The 20,965-nt window shown below is 37.9% G+C and overlaps 1 protein-coding gene across 1 annotated transcript in view; it reads left to right on the top strand.

The window, feature by feature from the left end:
* LOC145682384 (sphingosine kinase 1-like) overlaps nt 1-20,965 on the top strand; it is a 256,589-nt gene that overhangs the window by 167,901 nt on the left and 67,723 nt on the right. Inside the window, exon 2 of the mRNA XM_081753978.1 lies at nt 7,389-7,636. Coding sequence (XP_081610104.1) covers nt 7,389-7,636 — 248 coding nt within the window. The remainder of the gene's footprint in view (nt 1-7,388; nt 7,637-20,965) is intronic.

Here is a 20,965-nt window from a genome sequence, read left to right as displayed (position 1 = left end):
GGGAGTTTTTTCGTAAGCACTGGACGAGCGCGAGACAATGGAGTGGAGAGCCTCGTTGCTGCAGTGTATTCAACGATCTTTCAAAATTGCAGTTTAGATGCTATAAGTGGCCTGATCTGAAATAAAGAACTGCGTGAATTACATACTTTTATTGAACGTAAAAATGGTTCACCATTCCTGCAGTAAAGAATATAGCAATATACACATCGGAATTACCAACGCAAGAACAAAATATAGCACAGTCGACAATTCAATGACGACCTAACGAGGATTAAAAAACTGTTTACTTTTATTCGATTTCATTATAAAAAAGGAAGAACCTGTGCAAGGGAAGAATGACTATGTGAGTGACTAATAGATTAACTTAGAAAAAAAGAAATATTTTAGTTTAACGTCCCACACTTATCCCGTAAAAACTACGGACACGATGTCCACCACAAACTTGCTTGGCCGGGGAACGAACCAGGGACCCCATGCACCAGAGGTAAGCACTCGATCACTGAGCCACCGTGCTAGATTAATTTAGGGTTGATAGTTTAGAGCAGAGATTTCCGCCTTGGTGTCAGGGGCGTAAATAAGGGTCCCGCAGAGCCCGCATTGCGGGGGTCCTCAAGCTATCAGGGAGCCCCAAATCGTGAAGTGAGACGTAGAGAAGGGGCCCTACTCCGCACTACGTGCGGGAGAGTTCTCAAATCATTAGTTACGCCACTGCTTGGTGTCACAATATTTTTTTTTTTTTTGTTAGAAATTCATAATTTTTAAACGATTAAATAACTTGATAAAATAGTGCTAAATATTCTTATTAATTTTCGTTCAGCGCATTAAATGCGTGAGCGACATACTGATTTCTACAATTTAGTGTAACATTTAATGGTATCACTAGATGTCTCTGTTCTTAATGCTGGAAGGAAATTAATTCAGACTGCATAACGAGGAATATTTAAAAATGAGTTTCAAGTACTGTATCGATGAAGGGTTTCTGTTCTATACCAGTGTGTTTAATATGTGGAGTGCGGGAAGGGGGGGGGGACTAGTGAATTGTTGTTATACAGGGTGCGCACACACCGAGGATTCCACCCGGTCCAATTCCTATCAAAATTTCGTTTACTTTTTAAAATTATATACTTCTCTTTTATAACAGATTTCAAATGATAAGCGGCATGGCCTTGAGTTGGCTTCACGCGGCGTCCAACTGGCTTTGAGCGGTGTTGACAATTCGCGCGACAATTGTCAGTCCCCCTCAAGTGTGAGAGTCTGACGTTTACTGACTATACGTGACCTCCTTTTAACGATTTAAACTAAGTTAAAAGCAGGATTTTGTAAATCATAAGTCTGATATTGACGAAGCACAGAGCAGTGATGGACAGACACGAAAATATGTTTTTCCCCTACAGGGAAAGCAAAAAATATTTTTTTTTTTCCTCTAGAGAATGAGCAAGCAAAAATACAGCGAAGGAATGCTTTAAAATATTTTTTGTTACTTTATCAACGAGAACCTTCTTAAAGAAATCGAGTTTCTCTCTGATAAAATAAAGTATCAATATTTAGATATCTATTTTCCTAAGATTTGTTATTATACAGTTTTCTTAACTTGATATGTCTTATCTCTAACGCTAATAAATACGAGGCGCGTCCAGGAAGCGTTTCCCTAGGATGGTAAACAAAAAGAAAATGGTGACCTTGAAACATGTAGTGCCACAGATGGAGCACAGGTGGCACTGCTTTCCAACATATTCACCACTGAAATTAAGACACTTGTCATACCGTGGGATCAGCTTATGTAATCTGATACTATAACAACCGCCTGGGAGTGGAACTAGTGTATGACAGACATTTGCCATTGTTCATCACTGTCAAAATGTTCTCGGGAGAAATTTCTTGAGTTGTAGGAAGACATAAAAATCTCTTGGAGCACGATGCGGGCTACACGGTGGGTGGTCAAACATGTTCCAGTGGCGCGACTGCTGAAGATCGGTTGCTCCCGCTGTATTGCCCCAATTTTAAAGTTATCTTACACTATAAGAAATTGACTAGTAAGCATTTTGATAGTGATGAACAACTTCAGACAGCTGTCTTACACTGTTTCCAGTTCCAGATGATTAACGGTTATAGTACAAAAATGCATAAGCTTGATCCCCACGGTATAACAGTTGTCTTAATTTCGGTGGTGAATGTGTTTGAAAGTAGTGTCACCTGTGGTGTACCTGTAGCAATAAATGCTTGATGGTCACTGTATTATTTGTGTTTACTGCCGTAGGGGGAACTTACTTTTTGGGCGTGCCTCGTGTTTGTTGTTTGCTTTTCAGAGCTTTCTGTATTAATTTAATGGAATTTAAAATTTGTAAGAACTGAATACAAACGAGACTTCTGAAGTATTCAGGGAATGATTAGTTTTCTAACATTAGAGATTTTGTTTCCATCAGTCACCTGCAGCTAGCATTTGATATTGAAAAACGATTTAACGAAGACTTATTTGCTTCGATTTGTATTCCAAAGACAACTAAAATGCAGAAATGGCCGTTGTTTAGGTTTGAAAGTTTGCACGCAACCGTGGGAACGCTAGTTTATTTTTATAATTACTTTCTAAACGTTAAAAAAAATAGTTTCGATTTCTTATTTCATTCGTTTGTAGTGAAAGAGGATCGAAAATACTGTATTTTCAGCTCGAGATATGGACGGAAAATGAGAAAAACGTCAATCCGCTACTGACAAGTTGAATACTCTTTAATATCCCTGGTTATTGATTGATATCTGTAAGAGGTTTTCATTTTATTCTAGGATTTTTGATTCTAGAATTCTTGATAGCATACGCTCGACCATTTTTCAAGAATATCGCGTATACCCACTTCTCTACCCTCAGTTATAAGTGATTTGGAGTATACGCTACACTATAAGGATATTATGTGGCTATACGTCTGTCGTATACCGTCTATTACATGCCTGCGTGAATGTGAGCAATGCTATTTCTTTCGCTGCAGTCAAGTAAACGCGAATCTGCTTCAATAATGTTAATCTGTATGTATAGTCGATCTATCAGAGGTTTTATGGTTGTTCATCCTGTGTTGCGTGAAATCGTTTTACGTGTTTCTTTAGCTGTGTGGAATATCGAATGAATGCAAACATTCGACAGGTTCTTTGATGACAAGAAAGAAAAAGAATACATATAGGATGTAAGAAGAATCGAAGAAAATCGTTTCCAAGTTTGTTGTCGCGTGACTCGCTCTAATATTTATCGTGTCATGTTTCACAGCAGTTGTCGTGTTCATTTGTCTGATCTAACAGATAGTAATGAAATACTTAGAAGAGGTTCACACATGCAAATTGTATAGAACACAAAAGTATAGGGTTCCAATTTTGTATACCAAAGCCTTTTTTTGTTTGTTTGTTTGTTTTTTCTTCGTGTGTCAGAGTTGTAAATAAATTTCGTTATAAAGAATCTGTTTAAAATTATCACGTCTATCTTGAATACCAATAAATTATCTCAAATTTTGTAGATTGTGAACTATGGGTTTTTAACCATCTGTAAGCACTTCTCATTGTCGAGTTTCAATTCAGAACCTGGTTAAAAAGAGGAAGAGGATATCCATAAACGAATGTTTCCACAACCATTCCATTTTCCGAGTATGTATCCTACGCTGTTATGTAAGCCCGTATAAGAAATATGTAATGCTGGCTCAGTACAGGCCAGGCGTTCTTAGAAATAAATAGAAAAGTGCATACGTTTACCCTTCGCCAGTTTCTTCCCCAAATCGAGTAATTTTTTTAAGGTTTCGTATACAATTAGATCCGGTGAAAATTTGTGTATAAACTTGGTGGCTCTAGACGACTCCTTTTGTATGCGAACACCTACGACCTGTTTTATTATTATTATGAAAGATATAGCGCGTAAGTTTATATATATATGGCAATGAAAACTAGAACATGGTATCTAACAATTGCATAATATCTGAAACTATCTCGTTCTATCTCGTTTGCCATAGGCATCAGACTGTGTCACATGATCAGGTCAAAAGTCACGTTGCATGCTAAGTAGTCACGAAATTCCAAATCAAGATGTGATATATTTCAAGCACATGACCTCCCTCCACCCGGGGCACCCTGGGCAATTTGAATAAGATGCATATACTTCATCATTATTGTTGATTTTAGTCAAATAACTTGACTTTCGACGATGTTCTTCTATCTATATTTACCTTACGTGTTAAAAGCTCTTCATTATGTATTTGCAATACCTTTCAATTAGTTATCTCCTTATTATAGTTTTTGAGATATATGGACCCCCTAATTTTTTTTTTCCACGGACTTTTCATCGACTTGAATATTCATCTTTCTTTTTGACTAATTTCCATCCATTTTAGGGCAATTTGATTTTCGAATATAGAAATCTACATAGTCCCATTCGTGTGATTTTTGACAAGTTTTCGGAAATATCGTTAAATTGCAAATTTATGAGATTTTTCATAAATATAAAATCCACACCAACAATTTTCTCTAGCGACAAAAAATACAAATAATGTGTGGTAAATAGACTTAAAATCAATGTAAATTGTCAAATTTTAATCATTTTTTTTCTATACAACATTTCATATTACTGAAGAAATGGTTTGTGAGGCATGTAATAACAAAGTTGTACTCTACTATTTAAAGATAGAAGAAAACAAAATAATGAACAAGGTTAAATTCCCGGCGGGAGCTCATGTGGTTCGGATTCCACGTTAATCAGTAGGTCCACGTCTCATATAGCCTCGCTGCTGAACGGGACGTTAAACTCAAACTCAACTCAAAATAATGAACAAAGAAATGGAAAAAATATCAAAGGAGAGATGATAACTTTCAAAATGTTCCACGGAAAAGGTATGGAGAACGCAGTTTTTCTAGCATCATTAGTCTTTGTATGAGGTGACGAGACAAAGGTGTGATGACACTGCAATTCCAACAACAAAGTATACTTGTTTCCGATTAAAGAAATAGTTATTCACAAATTTTATGCGTGCGTGGAAGTCCGAATACTTTCATTTTCATATTATTGTATTGTAACTACTATAACATGGGAAATTCAAAACCAAAATGGGACTTCCTGACTCTCGACATGGCATTTTTATAACTTTCCAAGTTGGCATCAATGGATTGCTTAGAAATGAGAATTATAGTGCATTTACTGATATAGAGGCGAAACTACAAAATCTGACAGAAAGAAGCGATGTGGTATGAGATCGCTGGCAGTGCCGTGCCGTGAAAAAATAGCGCGCGGGGCGAGAGTATACGACGGCGTCCTCGTACAATAATTTTTCCTCTTTTTGTTTCCTTTTTTCTTTTTCCTCTCGAATTTTGCGCCCCCTTACTTCGGCGCCCGGGGAAGTCGCGCTGCTCTCCCCCTCCCCTCGCCACGGCACGGTACTGATCGCTGGCTACTTTGCGAACTTTCCTCACGTTATTCATTCGTGGTTATCGTGATTATTACGAGCTACCTAACAGCTGTTGAGTTCTGAACCCGCGTAAAAACATTACGGAAATGCGGCGTTGTACGTGCAATGATGCATCTCCTGTCGCGTTCGCATCGATATCATTGCAATTCATTCTCATGTTAAGAAGGGGATATATTTAATCGGAACATACGTGTAGTATTTATCGAATGTTGCATTAAAAAAAAAAAAAAAAAAAAAAACTGGTGCATGGTTTGTTGTCAATGTAAGGTCTTGAAAGGAGGTGTTGGGAAGGTACGTACTGATTGTACGAAGTAAGAAATACACAAGAGACAGATCCATATCCAAAATCGAATATGATAGAGGACATAAAATTTGCGAAGTTACAAAAGAGGTACTACGTAGGGACGGTGACTTTGGGCTGTGGTCCACCCTGACACTTCAAATCTGATAGTACAATTTAAGAATGTTCCATGAGATTTTTTTAACTGGGAATTTTATGACTCAGCCGAATATTGCATGCCTGACTTCAATGGTAGAGCGCTCAGCGCATGAGGCCCCTGGTTTGATCCCAACTCCCGCCAAGTGAGCTTTGAGGTGTATAAACACTGTGTGCGTGGCGTTTGGTAATTCTCGACGTTGTTCGGTCTCTTCCCACTTTCTTCATTTCAGTTATCACAATCTTGTTTAGCCTTGGTGCATAATTGTGGTTCGGATCCCCGCCGTCCTTCATCACCTCGGTGTTGCAGAAGAACTGAAAATACAAAAACTAAACGCACTGATGCTTCTCTTGGAACTCAGTGGTAGAGTGCTCACCTCTCATGCCAGAAGCCTTTGATCTTGGGCGTCTGGCGGGGGGACGAGTGGGACGCGTCCCCCTCGAATATTTTGAAATACAAAATATTCAATATTTTATTCTAATTTAACTTATTTACTAAAGACAGAATAACCTATAAATAATAATAGTGATGATAATAATAATTTGGAAAATAATATTCAGGCTGTGAAACGATTATAACAGTTCTTGATATACCTCAGGGGGTCCGTAAAGATAAGCAGAAAGGTAACAAATGAAATCGAAAATAATAAACAGGTTGGGCTAGGTACTAGCATTTAAATCAATTTCTTTGATGCCCCTCCCCCCAATTTTACATGCTAGGGACGCCAGTGCCTTTGATTCGATTGTAGGCTACGAGAGTTTGTGATGGGCAACATTGTTCTGTGGATGGACATCATCTCGGAACTCTTCAGTTTCCTCTACCATTTCCATTCCACCCGTTCTTTCGTTAATCAACAATCACTTTCAACCCTCCCCGATGGTTTAGTGGTTAGCGTGTGCATTAAAGATGCATGGGGTTCACCCCAGTTTCTGGTGGGAGAACCTTGAAGTATAGTAGCGTGGGTTCCGTCGTAAACTGTAGGTCTACGCCTCGTAGAGTCTCGGCGAAAATAACGCAAAGTCCAGCCAGACAACCAACCAGTCCTTTTTAGCCTAAAGACTGAACCGTGGGGCGTTCAATTGAAGGTTTCGTTTAATTTTTGTAATAGTTCTATTACGGTGTTTGGAATCTTTTAAGGAATATGTTATGGGAAGAGCACTAAGCACTGTCTGTTATACATTATTTTTCATGCATATTTTATGTTTTCACGGTATAAGATTATTTTTTAACCAAAAGATCCAATATATTTCAATCAAATTCTCTTGTACGCCTTATATCTGGAGAACTACATATATTGTTGCCAAACCCAAACTATCACTTAACTTAGTATGATGTGCTTATCCCGTAGAAAATACGAAAGCTCTTCTTAGGGGCCATTCAAAAATTTTGTGGCCGCTGATCCAAAAAGTAATTATTGACTAAGATCGCAGTCTTTTGATGCATTTTTTTTTATCATTCCTAAAATTCTTGTATTATTTATTTTCGTTATTGGTACTACCTTTGATGAAATATTGTTTATTTTCAGAGCAATCGATTGTGGAGACAATTGGCGAGGAGAAGAAACTGCTGATCCTGTTGAGTCCGAAGAGTGGGTCTGGGAAGGCCCGTGAAGTCTTCCAGCAACGAGTGGTTCCCGTACTGGCTGAGGCGGAACTTCCATTCGACCTTCATGTCACCAAGAACGCTAATTACGCGAGGGACTTTGTACGCATGAAGGACATCTATCAGTGGAAAGCAATTGTTGTGGTCGCAGGAGATGGAGTGCTCTTTGAGGTAAGTGGCCAATCATCATGATGAAGCAGGTTTTGCAATCTTCAAATCATGTTTTGTTGGTTCGATTAGCAACAGGTAATGTGATGAGGCTTACGTAAACAAGGATCAGGTGAATCGCTCTTTCTTGTGGGATGATTTTTTTTTTCGTACTGGAAGTGCAGTTTATATGTATAAGCTTAGATATTTGGTGCTCCGTTAAATCATAGAATTTGGTGGGGGTTGCTGAAACATTATTTACAGGTTAGCACATAACTAACTTTTGGGGTTCCAAACTCAAAATTTGTTCACACACACACACACACACACACACAAATCTTTCCCCACCCAATTAAGAAATTCTCAAGAAATAAGACCAAATTTTAAGTTTTCATTTGTTATTTGTATATATTTCATCGATGTAGGTCTCAATTCTTTCTCTCTGTGGGGGGACGGTGGCTCAGTGGTAGAGCGTTCACCTCCGGTGCTTGGGGTCCGTGGTTCGCCCAGCTCGCGCCGTGTGGACTTCGTGGTAGACAAACACCGTGCTCGTGAGTTTTCTCGGGGTCCTCCCGTTTCCTTCCACTTTCTTCATTTCACTCATCTCTCATCACAGTCTCCTTTAGCCTAACCGGCATAACCGTGGGACGTAAAACTTAAAGATTTCATTTCATTTCAATTAAATTCTTTCTCGTTATCCCTGAGCTCCTTCGTGGCTAAGCGGTTAGCATACGCACCTTTGACGTGGGAGACCCGGCTTCGATTTCTGGCAGGAGCTCATGTAGTTCGGATTCCACATTAATCAATAGGTCCCGTCTTCTATAGTCTCGCTGCTGAAAGGGACGTTAAACTCAAAATCAACTGAACTCTTTAACGTTCCCCGGGGCCGCAGTGGCTCAGTGGTAGAGCGTTCACCTCTGGTGCATGGAGTCTTTGGTTCGATGCCAAGTGAGCTTTATGGTGGACAAGCACCGTATGCGTGGGTTCTCTCGGGATCTCCCGTTTCCTCCCACTTTCTTCATTTTCATGACCGTCTCCTTTAGCCTAGTCGGCATAACAATGGGACTTAAAGAGTTCATTTAATTTTTTCTCGTTCCCCGCCTGTATTAACATTGATTTATTGTCTTCTTATATGATCTATAACAAGGTATGTCATTTTGTTTAAAATGTGTCAGAACATAGCAGAAAAGATATCGAGATGCAATCTGAGGAAGGTATGCGGTGGAGAAATTAGTTTCCCGGCATATATTACGAGATTGCAGTTTGCGGAGAATATAAACTTCCTGAAATTATGAAAGTTTGCTACTGCCGACCAAAAGAATAAAATTGCTAATTATCTTTGGTAAAATCAAAGAGCTTGAGTCAGTTTTTTAATGTGTGCTTCCTCTGGCGGTACAAAATACTCCTGGCAAATTGAGAAATCGGACATTTTCCAGCATTGAAATTATGAATGTTGTGAAATTTATTTCTACTTAACTCTTCCACTCATTGAACAACCATCAAATTGAAGGTTAAATTGTGATAGTCATTTATGGCTTTTGGATGTTCAGTTTAAAATTAATTTTTAGTGATCATATATCTAGACTATAGACTTTGGTACCAAAAAAAAAAAAAAAAAAAAAAATGGTTGCAAGGTAGTATTTTTCTCTTTTTTTGGGGGGGGTAAGGGATGAAAGATCCAATATATTTCAGGCAGAAATTTTCTTTTAGGCCTTATATGTGGAGAACTACATATAGTGTAACTAAACCAAAACTACCACTTAACTCAGTATGAGTGCTTATTGCGTAAAATATACGGAAACTAGATTTACAGGCCGTTCAAAAATTTTGTAGATCCTGACCCAGCATCTAATTATTGGCCAAGATTGCAATCTTTTGATTCATTTTTTCGGATCATTCCTAAAATTCTTGTTACCTTTCTTCCCCACTAATGTTAGTTAAATGAAATTTTATTACTAAATATTACAATATTTAATTGTCACAAAGCAAGAGACATTTAAATACATTCATCTGATCATTAAAATTTCAAATAAACAAAAAAAAAATAGTCCTCTAAGCAAGTTTGTAAGTAAACCTAGTTTTTATACGTAACTAACAGTAAAGGTTGAGTTCTTCAAAATATGTATTATCAACGTTTAACGAAAAAAAAAAAAAAATGTCCACGGATGGGACCAGTACCAATCCCTGTATGCAGTGCTGTAGTCGTAAAATTTTTGAGAGGGTATACGCTGATTTGTGATCATCTATCATTGTTATAAGATACATTGAAGGCCTCTTTTAATGAACAAATGTAAGTCGTATGTATTAATTAATTCAATATAAAGAATACATTACTGTTTTATAGTCTAAAAGTATTTCACGCTATTTTCTTGATGACACTCTTTACCTAAATCACAGAATTAATAACATAAATGGATGTAGGTATGGAGAAGGAACAGAAAAAATCGAGCCGGATTTTTTTTTATGACTCATATATTTAAACATCTGCTAAGAATATAAAAGAAAAATGGTGATATAGTCACTATCATTGGAGTCATGACCCGATGAAATAAATATAAACGAAACTATACACTTTGAAGAAAGTACATTCTCATGACTATGATTAAGCACCCACAGGGTATACGGTGTGTACCCTCGACTACAGCCCTGCCTGTATGTTAAAAACCTGAACAAAATGCTCTGGATGAATGTAGAAGTTCACTAATGCTGTATGAGGACCATGTTACTTATTCAAATGAAACTGATACTGGAATTAATACTAGCAGCACGACGATAAATAATAGTGTAAAATTGTCGTTAAGTCTTAGATTTTTATTTATATTAAGTTACTAAGACTTGTCTGTTGTTAGATCACATGGACCTGAAGAAGATAACATAATTAAGGAAAAAGTTTTCATGTGTACTTTCTGGATAATAATAATAATAATAATAATAGATAATTATTTTTTTGAGGAAATTATTCAAGAACTATATATACAGCAGCAAAATACAATTAACAGATTTTACTGTCTTTTGCTACTAGTGATACACATCCTCTTTAGGGGCACGGTGACTCAGTGGTAGAGGGGTGCATGCAAGGGCGCCAATCCTGGGTGGCCGAAGGGGCCCGCGCCCCCAAGCTTATGTGGGCCCCTTTTGTATTTGTGAATATACAATATTTGGCATAATTTGAGTGCAATTTGTCTTAAAATGTTCATATGTATACCTTCTGCATCTGAATGCCCCCCCCCCCAAATTTACAGAGAAATCGGTGCCCTTGGGTGCGTGGGGTCCATGGTTCGATCCCCGACCAAGCAATTGTGTGGTAGACATCGTGTTCGTAGGTTTTCTTGAGGTACTCCCATTTCTTCCCACATTTCATTCACGTGACTTAATCATAGTCTCACTGACCCTAAAGGGCATAAGGTACGTTAGACTGGAAGATTTAATACACATCCTCTTTATACACAAACTATTTGTAAGATGTCCTGAAAGAATCTAAAGTGGAAATTTACTTTCTTTATTCACTTACTAGCAATTATTATATTTTCATATCACATTTTCATAATGTACACTCATGTCCAAAATTATTGTCGCATATCTATAATTGTCTTCTTGTAAGAATATAGATTTTGCAGGGTACTTTTAATACTGATACTATGTGTATAATCAGGAAATGTATATTTGTTGTAAATTTCATAGGAAGAGTTATCAATGCGAAAATTAGAATGAGTAAAACAAAATGTTGCTAAATGGACAAGGAAATTTTATTTTCGTTTTATTATTCTTATTTTCTGCTCTTTCGACATGAAATTTGCCACATACGTGTCTTTGCCGATGATACATATACTAACGTTATAAGAAACACCGGTCGAATTCGTTATCAAATTATATTCCTACAACACATTTATAGACATGCGGCAATAATTTTGGACATGGGTGTACGTTATCTTCCGCAAATTGCAAGTAATTTTATGCTTTATATTTCCTAATACCAGTAACTTATTATACGTGAAGCATTACTTAAATGTTGTATTGAGGTCGATATATTAAAATGCTTGGAAGCCCCTATAGGTCAGTGACCTTTTGCAATGCAAATAGTGAAAGTTCGTTTTTAAGGAGCACTGATGTGGTCATATCTAGGAACCGTTAACTACAGATAGAATCTTATTCCAAGCCCATTGCATTATCCTGTTTTCTTTTACTCAGGGTTTGTTTATAAAGAGATTACATTTGACCACCATGCTTAGGTGGTAAGTGAATTTGAATGCATTCCCGTTAGAACCTGCAGTGCGGAATTGAAATGAAAATTGTAGTTCTGTTTTCCAGTTATGTCCTTCAGACTAAAGGAAGCGGATGGTTAATGAAAGTGAAAGATGTTAGAATAAGAATGTGTAAGGACACAGGAGAACTAAGAGAAAACGCAGGGACAAAATGTTGTCCACCACAAACTCATTTGGTAGAGGATTGAATCAGGGGCGTCATTTCAGAATTTTTTTTTTGGGGGGGGGCAAGATCCCTTGATATAAGTAATTTTTTGCGTTTTTCACTGATTAACTACTATTATATTGATAAAATATATATAAATCTCACCCAGGAAGGGGCCCCTCCCTGCCCCCCTAAATGACGCCCCTGGATTGAATTAGGGATCCCTCGTACAAGAAGTGTGCATTCTAGCACTCAGCCCACGTTATATGATTGAGACATCTGTCTGTGGCCATTTAAGAAAGTAATACATCATGTCGATAGTGCATAGAATGAGCAAAAATTCAGTCAGTGCGACAGAAGAAAATGTTATATGTTCTTTCATTAGCAGAAACCAGTGGCGACTTATTAGGGAAGCCATATCGGAAAAAAAAAAATCCATGTTATTGTTACAAGTAAGGAAATTAAACTGTATATAATAATTAGTATGGTAGGTGCAAACGATAACTGGTCATAGTTCGGGGCAGCTTTCTTTCTTCAAAATTGAACTGTAGGGTGGAACTATGGGGGGAAATCCATAGCCTCTATTAATTTAGTAGTATTTTGTAAATATTAGACAACTGGCTATCCAAATTTATCATATTCTTTATTGTTCTTGGATTATTAAGTAAGAAAACTGCTTACTTAAGAATTATATAATAATAATAATAATAATAATAATAGTTGTACACCCATTCCAATGATCAGTAATAAATGCAGGGAGAGTTTTGCAGTACTCCCACAACTCAAACAGTAGGCGCATGTGTACACCGCGATCGACCGTAAGCACAAGATGAAATTGGTCCAAAAGGTAGTGTGACAAACGGACTGTTCAACACGGGGACCGCCACTTCAATATAACTAGTCAGTTTTTAGTGCCAGTGACGATCAACAGCATCTGATACGTGAACTGTTACTGAACGAGTTCAAATTCTGGCATAATGCCGCGGTAGCAGCCCAAAATATGTCTTGCGAAAGGGTTGAGGTGGAGTGAACCACAGTACAACTCAGTGGTTTCAGAAATTTTGTTGTAGGTTGTAAGAATGTCGAAGATCAGCCAAGATCCAGTCACCCAGGGTAATAGATTGTGAGCTCATGCGACACGCCATTGAAGAAAATCCATCGACTAACACACGACAATCTATGAACTAACACACGACAATCTATGAACTAACACACGACAATCTATGAACTAACACACGACAATCTATCAACTAACACACGACAATTCATCGACTAACACACGGCTATTGTCGACACGCCATTGAAGAAAGTCCATCGACTAACATACGGCAGTTGTCGATACGTCATTGAAGAAAATCCATCTACTAACACCGGCAGAAATCCATCAACCCCACAACTTGGTATGTCTCAGTCCACTGTAGCGCGTCGCTCTTTACAAGCTTGGGAAAACTACCAGGAGTTGATACATTGTGCTACTCTAGCTAAGACTAAAGAAGAGCGGATATATGTCAACAACTACTGTAAAATTTGCGTGATGTGAGTTTTCTGAAACAGATTGTGACATGCGACGAAAAGTGGCCTTTTCTGAAACCGGATATGCAAAAAATAGTGATTAAGCAAGGACCAATTTCCAGAATCGTTGTTAAACAGGTAGTTTCGAACAAAAAGTGTGGTGGAACTACAAGAGGGTAATTCATTTCAAGTTCGTTCCAACCAGTCGTACCATCAATGCCGACCTTTATTCCAAACAGTTGGGAGTGGATGTATGCTGGCTGCAACACGGCAAAATATTCAGCAAAGCTGAACGTAATGCGTGCTCTGCTGCAACAGGATAGCGCAAAACCACACTCACCTCGAACAGCATAACAAAAAAAAAAAAAAAAATCACTAAATTAATATCAAACTGATGCCACACCCCACATATAGTCCTGATGTTGTCCCTACGTATTTCGGTCCATGGCCCTATTTAGGTTACACTTCCTGAAATCACAATAATTCAACAATTAGCAGGAGGTGAAAACAGCAGTGTCCGACTTTCTCTACTCTCAGGAAAAGAAATGGCATCTACTTGGAATCGAGAACTGGTAGCAAAGTGACTGCAGACAATCCAACACAAGGGACTATACTTTGAATGATAACCTGTTGTATTGTACAGTAATAAATAAATGTATATTGTGTACAAAGTTGAATTCAAAGATTTTCGTAGTTTCGAATTGAAGAGCTAGGGAATTGAAATACCTAGAAAACGTTTCAAAAATCATGACATCCCATTTTGCTATAGCGCTGCCAAAATGTCTTGAGCCGTGGCAAAAATGTGAACTAAAGCTCACACCCTCGACACACCTACGCGTTGAGCCAATAAGGGTTCAGCTGTTGCTTAGCGAGAAAGCCTTAGCGAAATGGAGTGGAATTCCTTCAGCCGATAGCAGCGCTTGGAAAGGAAGACTAGGTGTCAAGTCAAAGTGGTATATCTATAGTGAATTGATGTAGACGACAATGCAAGTACTTGCTACAATATATTGTTCGTGCGGGGAAATGCATATACGCCTGAATTCAATACTGCTTATTTTTTTAATTGTAATACTAACAAACGCACTTAATAAAAAAAAAATAATAACCGTTGTGCAGTTACGAAGGTAGGTGGCGCAGGGAAACGGGAAATTAATTCTAGGATTTTGAAGTCTGTAGTCCTGGTATCAGTGTTGCCGCACTTGGTACAATTGTACCAGATTCAGCCCCTTTTGTCATTCATCGCTGGCATTTCCAGCCCTTTTTGTGAAAAAGTTGGTACAATTCTACCCAATTCAGCACCATTTAACAAATACTTGTCACTGTGTATTGGACTCTTAAAAAATGCTGTTGAACGTTCATTCTGTGACGTTGCACCGCATAACGCTACGAATTTTGTGTGGAAAATTAGTAATATTTTAGTATAACGCACTGGTTACACACGGACTCGGAGATGATTCATTTGTTCCTCTTTTCATATATGGCCTAGTTATATATATATTTTTTCATATATGGCCATAATACCAAATGGTTTTGGTTCATTGCTCACTTTGAAATAGAGGCGCGTTTGGTTTCCTTATAATACGTAATAGTAAGGTTCCTTAACGTGTCCCGTGTGCAGTGTGATGGTTAAGTATTGCGGGTGGTTTCACCTTTTCGGACGCATGTTGGAGAACACAAAAAGCGGTGGTGGAGGTCTGAGGTCCGCGACTGGCCAATATGGCGGCGAATTCAAGATGGCGCCAAGCTATATTTAAAAACCGCTGTATCTCGGCTACCTCTCGTCCGACTTTGATGATCTTCTTTTAATTGTCTTAGGTCATTATTAAAGCTATATTTGATGTTATTACACAGTTTACGCTAAATACAATGTTTTTAAGGATTATAGTATAACATTAATACAATTGTGTGACATTTTTATATTGTTTGTGTGTAGTAAATTTGTTTGAGTGTATTTTAAAAAAAATGTTCTAGATATCTCTGTTAGGAAGGAAAATAGAGAGTTACCAAACTCAGTATACTCAATGCAGCCCTTGCTCATTCCTAAGTTGTTGAAACCTAATAGTCCAGCTAATAGTTAGTAATAGAAACCTAATAGTTAGCTCTATAGACCCCCCACCAGAATAAAGCCTGAACTTTTAATTTCTGTTGCGACCAAAAATTTTGTGTAGATGTTAATTGGTTGCATTGGTATTGAAAGTAGTGCCAGCAATCAGTCTGGGCTACCTCTAACATGGTCTGCACATAATTTAATGGTAGGTAAATACTCTGTGATGAGTCATTTGGAGAAAGTAAATAAAAAAGTTCAAAGTCAGTCTAAGAAATTGGTTGTCACAGCTGGCTTGGGCATATATCGACCACTACTTCATTTAAAAATGACTATTGCGAAGGAAAATTGGGTTTTGATACCTGGGGACTTGCATATTTTAATGGCAGAATTAAGAGCTGTAGGTAGCTATATTGACGAAAGTGGTATTCCTGAGATTTGGGTTGAAAGTGGGATATATAGCGAAAATATTGTCAAGAGAATGTTAGAAGGGAAACCTGTACGGCGATCACTTCGAGCTCATATACTGACACTTCATGCATTGTTCAGTCAGCAAGTGGAATGGAACTCCAGGGACGAAAAAGACCTTAAACAAACAATGTCTCCACATGCAACAAATCTATGGGAAGCGTAGCAAAAAGGAGACAGTGAGGAAGTATCCTTAAAGAATCATCAATTCAACACTGCCTTGGTTGAAGAAAACACGCTTGAAAAGCTTGATGAATTCTGTGAAAAAGCATGTTCAAGGAATCAACGTCCAACTTTAAAGTTTAAGAACAATGCTGGCTTTTTTAAGAGCAATTCGAAGTCGTGACTGGGATCTAAGGCTAGTAGCTTTAGAGTTCACAAAGTATAATATATATATATATATATATATATATATATATATATATATATATATATATAATGCCATGAATATGCGAAACTACAATGCATTATGTGCTTGGCATACAGCTGAAATGAAATTTTTAAAGACGTCAGATACAGAAACCTGGACCAATATTAGGAACGTACGGACTCCAAATAAATCTGAAGTCTTATTTTGTAATCTTGGATCTGATGAAGCTCTTGAACAGGAAATCCGTAAAATGAAGGTAGCAGGTGGAGTAGTAGGCATAGCACAAAGCCCACAAACCCTCACCAAATTCTTTTTGGTAACACCTGAACTAGCTAAGATTTGTTTAGAAGTAACAGAACGTGTTCCAGGTGTTCAGAAGGAAAAACTCATCATAAGGTAAGCCAACCGAAGTCATCTCGCTACCAAAATAATTTGACCAAGATGACTCTGTGTGCCCAGAATTTTGTAAACCCTTTCAAACATGAAGGTAATGACCTGATCAACCTTGTAACAATGACTGTCGCACCACCTGAGGTTGTCAATGATGTCACTTCCATGCCAGTCCAGGGATTAGCACAGGACAAGTCTTTTGCAGAAGAGCTTATAATGCTACGGACAAGAAAGTTTTGGGATACTCTTCCCCAGAAGAAACTTAAACTGTTTAGTTCGATGGGAAAGAAAGTAAAAGTGTAAACTAAAGAGGGGGTAGTGGAGGTTAAGGAGGACAGAAAGTTGTTTGCTAGACTTGTTCTTTTGTGTCGAGCACGAACAGATTTAAAATTAGATGACTCTATCGGTATATATGAGCTGAGTGTCGTTCCAAGATCTATGTTTTGCAGTGATGGGTCCATGCATCGTATACAAGTTAAGAGCAAGCTCCTTCATCATTCTAATAGCTTCAAGACAATGAAACATGCGAAAATCCTGATGAATCACAAGTTGCAGCTTCTGACAGTCCAGTAATGCCAGTTGCAATCGTAGATGGAATGACAGAGCTCAATTCTCTGAAGTTGGACAATAATGCAAAGAATGTGTCAGACTTAGCAAATCAGTTCTGTAGAAAAATCTTTCGGAAAGATGGGCATTACTCTGAAGCTCATGTTGTATTTGACACATATCTCGAAACTTCATTGAAATATACTTGTCGTGACCGTCGTCAACATAGAAAACCACCTGTTCAATATAAAATTGAGGCTCACACCAGCATCAAATCAGTTCCCATTAAGAAACTGCTTTCACATATATAGACTAAGGCATCCCTGACGGAGTATTTAAGTAAAGAACTAATCAAAAAGGCTAATGACGACAATAAAATCATCATTGTGTCCTACAAGGATACTGCAAAAGCTTCAAAGTTAATTGTATCAGATTTGAAAACTACTCAAGAAGAGGCTGATACGAAAATTATCTTGCATGCCCTACGTGCCACTGGAAGAGGTGCAAAAGTCATAAATGTGTTCTCCCCTGACACTGATGTACTAGTATTGCTCATCAGTTGGTATCCACAGCCCCCAACGAAAACATTCTTTTTTCTCATTGGACCTAAACCTCGGAAAATTGAGGTAGAGAAAATGTATGCGAAACTGGAACCACAGCGAACAAATGCACTGACTGGGATGCATGCTATATCTGGTACTGACGTCACTGGTGCTTTCTCTGGAAAAACAAAAACTACTTTTTGGAACCACTTCATGGAAGCAAATGAAAGAGTGCTTCACGCACTTTCATCTCTTGGCAGAACTTTGCATGTTTCAGATGAAATCTACAATGGTTTGGAAGAGTATCTTTGTTCAGTGTACTTACAAGAGCCGAATCTTCAAAAGTTAAGTGAAGTAAGATGGTGGTTATTGAAGGGACCAGTCTTCCTCCAAGTTTTTCATTTCGTCCTGAAGTTAGAAGAGCACATTTGCAAGCAATGATTTTGAATACATCAGATATTGCTACATCTTGCCTCCCATCTGCATTAGAATGTGGTTGGAAGTTGGAAAATGGTTAGTTTGTTACAGAGATGAGTCTTCCCTGTGGACCTCTAGACATTCTGTTATCCATACAATGTTCGTATGTGCAATCACGTTGTGCGCCCCCCTGTAAGTGTTTCAGGCATGGAATTCCATGTACAGAGATGTACAGCTGTTCTGGAAATGAACAAAATTGTGACAATCCTTCAAATGAGGAATGTGAACAATTTGATGACAGTGATGAAGAGTTTGACGAAAATGACAATGAGTAAAGGGCACAGAAAATGGAAACTATTAGTCTTAAATACTGTAAATTATGGTATAATTATTTAGTAGTACAATTAACAATTCATAAATTATTCATTTCAACTTATAAGTTATATATTTTACATATCGTATTGACTCATCAGAATAAAAGTTTTTAATGAACACCTAGATTTTTCGAACACAATACAAATTTCCTCATGGATGTATAATTTCTAATTTCACATGTGTTCCATGTGCAGTTTGATGATTAAATATTGGGGGTGTTTTCATCTTTTCAAGTACTTCTTGGAGAACACGAAAAGCAATGGTGGAAGTCTGAGGTCCCAGACCGGTCCGCGATTTTGAATTCGCCGCCATATTAGCCAGTCGCGGACCTCAGACTTCCACCATCACTTTTCGTGTTCTCCAAGAAGTACTTGAAAAGATGAAAACACTCGCAATACTATTTTTTTTTTTTCTGAAACAGATTTTTTTTTGTTTTAATAAACATAAAACTTTTTTTTTCAAAAATTGGCTTTTGCGAAATACCTAGAAAACTATTATATTTAGCGTAAAATGTGTAATAACATTAAATATAGCTTTAATATAGACCTACAATTTAAAAAAAAGAGCATCAAAATCAGATGAGAGGTAAACAAGATACAGCGGTTTTTAAACCTAGCTTGGTCGCCATCTTGAATTCGCCGCCATATTGGCCAGTCGCGGACCTCAGACCTCCACCATCGCTTTTTGTGTTCTTCAATATGCACCTGAAAAGATGAAAGCACTCGCAATACTTAACCATCAAACTGCACACGGGACACCATGATTGGCCCCTAAGGAACCTGGCTATAAAGAAGATAACTGTTTTCCCTTTTAATATGCGGCCTCTGTTATACTTCCTACGTGCGAGAAAAGTTTCATCTACTTCCACGATTGTTCGGGGTCCTCTTGTTTAGATATTTTTAAAAAGAGCACTTTCTTGATTTAAACTCAGAAGAGGGGGAGGAAGTGTTCTAGAATTTTTCATGTTGTAGAGCTATGTATTCCACTGGTATAAAATAATGAATTCAGCCTTTTTTTTAAATTTGGTACTATTTTTCAGCCCACTCCAGAGCTAACACTGGCAACAGTGCCTGGTATTAGTTCGTGATCGATGTGACATCATCGGGCAGGCTTTGCCATTTAGTAGTGATTGAGCATTAAAGTGGTGCAGAACGTACGCTCACCTGACACCATGTCATTTCAAATAAGGATGTTATTCCATGACGTTCGAGATCGTCCTGAAGTCAGTGTTTGCGATTTCTGTGTGCAGAATCTGTAGGGTCATCGTGAAAGTACAGCACACATCGGGAACAATCGCTGAATTGAAAAAGATTTAAGAGGATACGGCTAGCAACCCCAAGGAGTCTGTACTCTAAGATGGAACACTTTTTTGATGTCTTCTTCAAGAAGTAAGAGTTAACGTCCTGTTTAACAGTGAGGTTATATGACACATGGATCTACTGAATAACGTGGAATCCGAACCACATGGGCTCCCACTGGGAAGCGAACCCAAGTCTCCCACGCAGGCCCGTAGCCAGCCCAAAAATTTAGGGGGGGGGGCGTTCGAAGTTTTGGGAGGGCGATCCAACCACATTATAGTTCATCACCATACTATAGTTGACTTGTAAGCCCACCGTGAAAATTTTAGGAGGGGCCGATAAAAATTTAGGAGGGCCCGAGCCCCCTGGATACGGGCCTGCTCCCACACCTTGAAGAAGTAAAGTAACATGTATTTGCCATATTCAATGGCATTTGTGTCATCAAATGTATTTTTCCTGCGTTTATTCGTACATTTTTATGTTAATTGAAATTTTCCCGTTTCCTTGCGCCATCGTAGCTATATAAAATTATCAATAGTACGATTTTAAGTTAAGTCTGTGTGGAAATTAACTTAAACTATCGTATGTTGGTAGCCTTGTGTTTTGATTGCATGAGAAATTCTTTTGACTGTGAAAGCTTCGTGAAGGACGATCCTTTTTTTTATTTTTTTAAATAAACTAAGAATAATTTCACGGTGTTCGGGCTGAATCTATTTATTAACGTGTGTATCTATTATTATATTTATCTGATAACACTTACAGTATTGAAATGTACAAGTCATTGTGAGAATAATACTTGGTTCCATTAAGAGTAACATTGTGTTTTTCATTGATGGTTATATCATAAATCCATGGTTTTGGTTATATTCCCATACCTAAACAATGGATATACAGTACTTAAAATAGTTAGTACCTGCTATTTCTAAGAATTTTGTTGAGGGAGAGGAAAAGCGAAGATCTAAGAATAAATTCTCTCTCTCTCTC

This window comes from Thermobia domestica, chromosome 3, assembly GCF_964235325.1.
Source record: "Thermobia domestica chromosome 3, izTheDome1.hap1.1, whole genome shotgun sequence".
Taxonomy (NCBI): Eukaryota; Metazoa; Arthropoda; class Insecta; order Zygentoma; family Lepismatidae; genus Thermobia; species Thermobia domestica.
The sequence above is the reverse complement of the archived record's forward strand: the minus strand, read 5'-3'. Positions and strand labels throughout refer to the sequence as shown.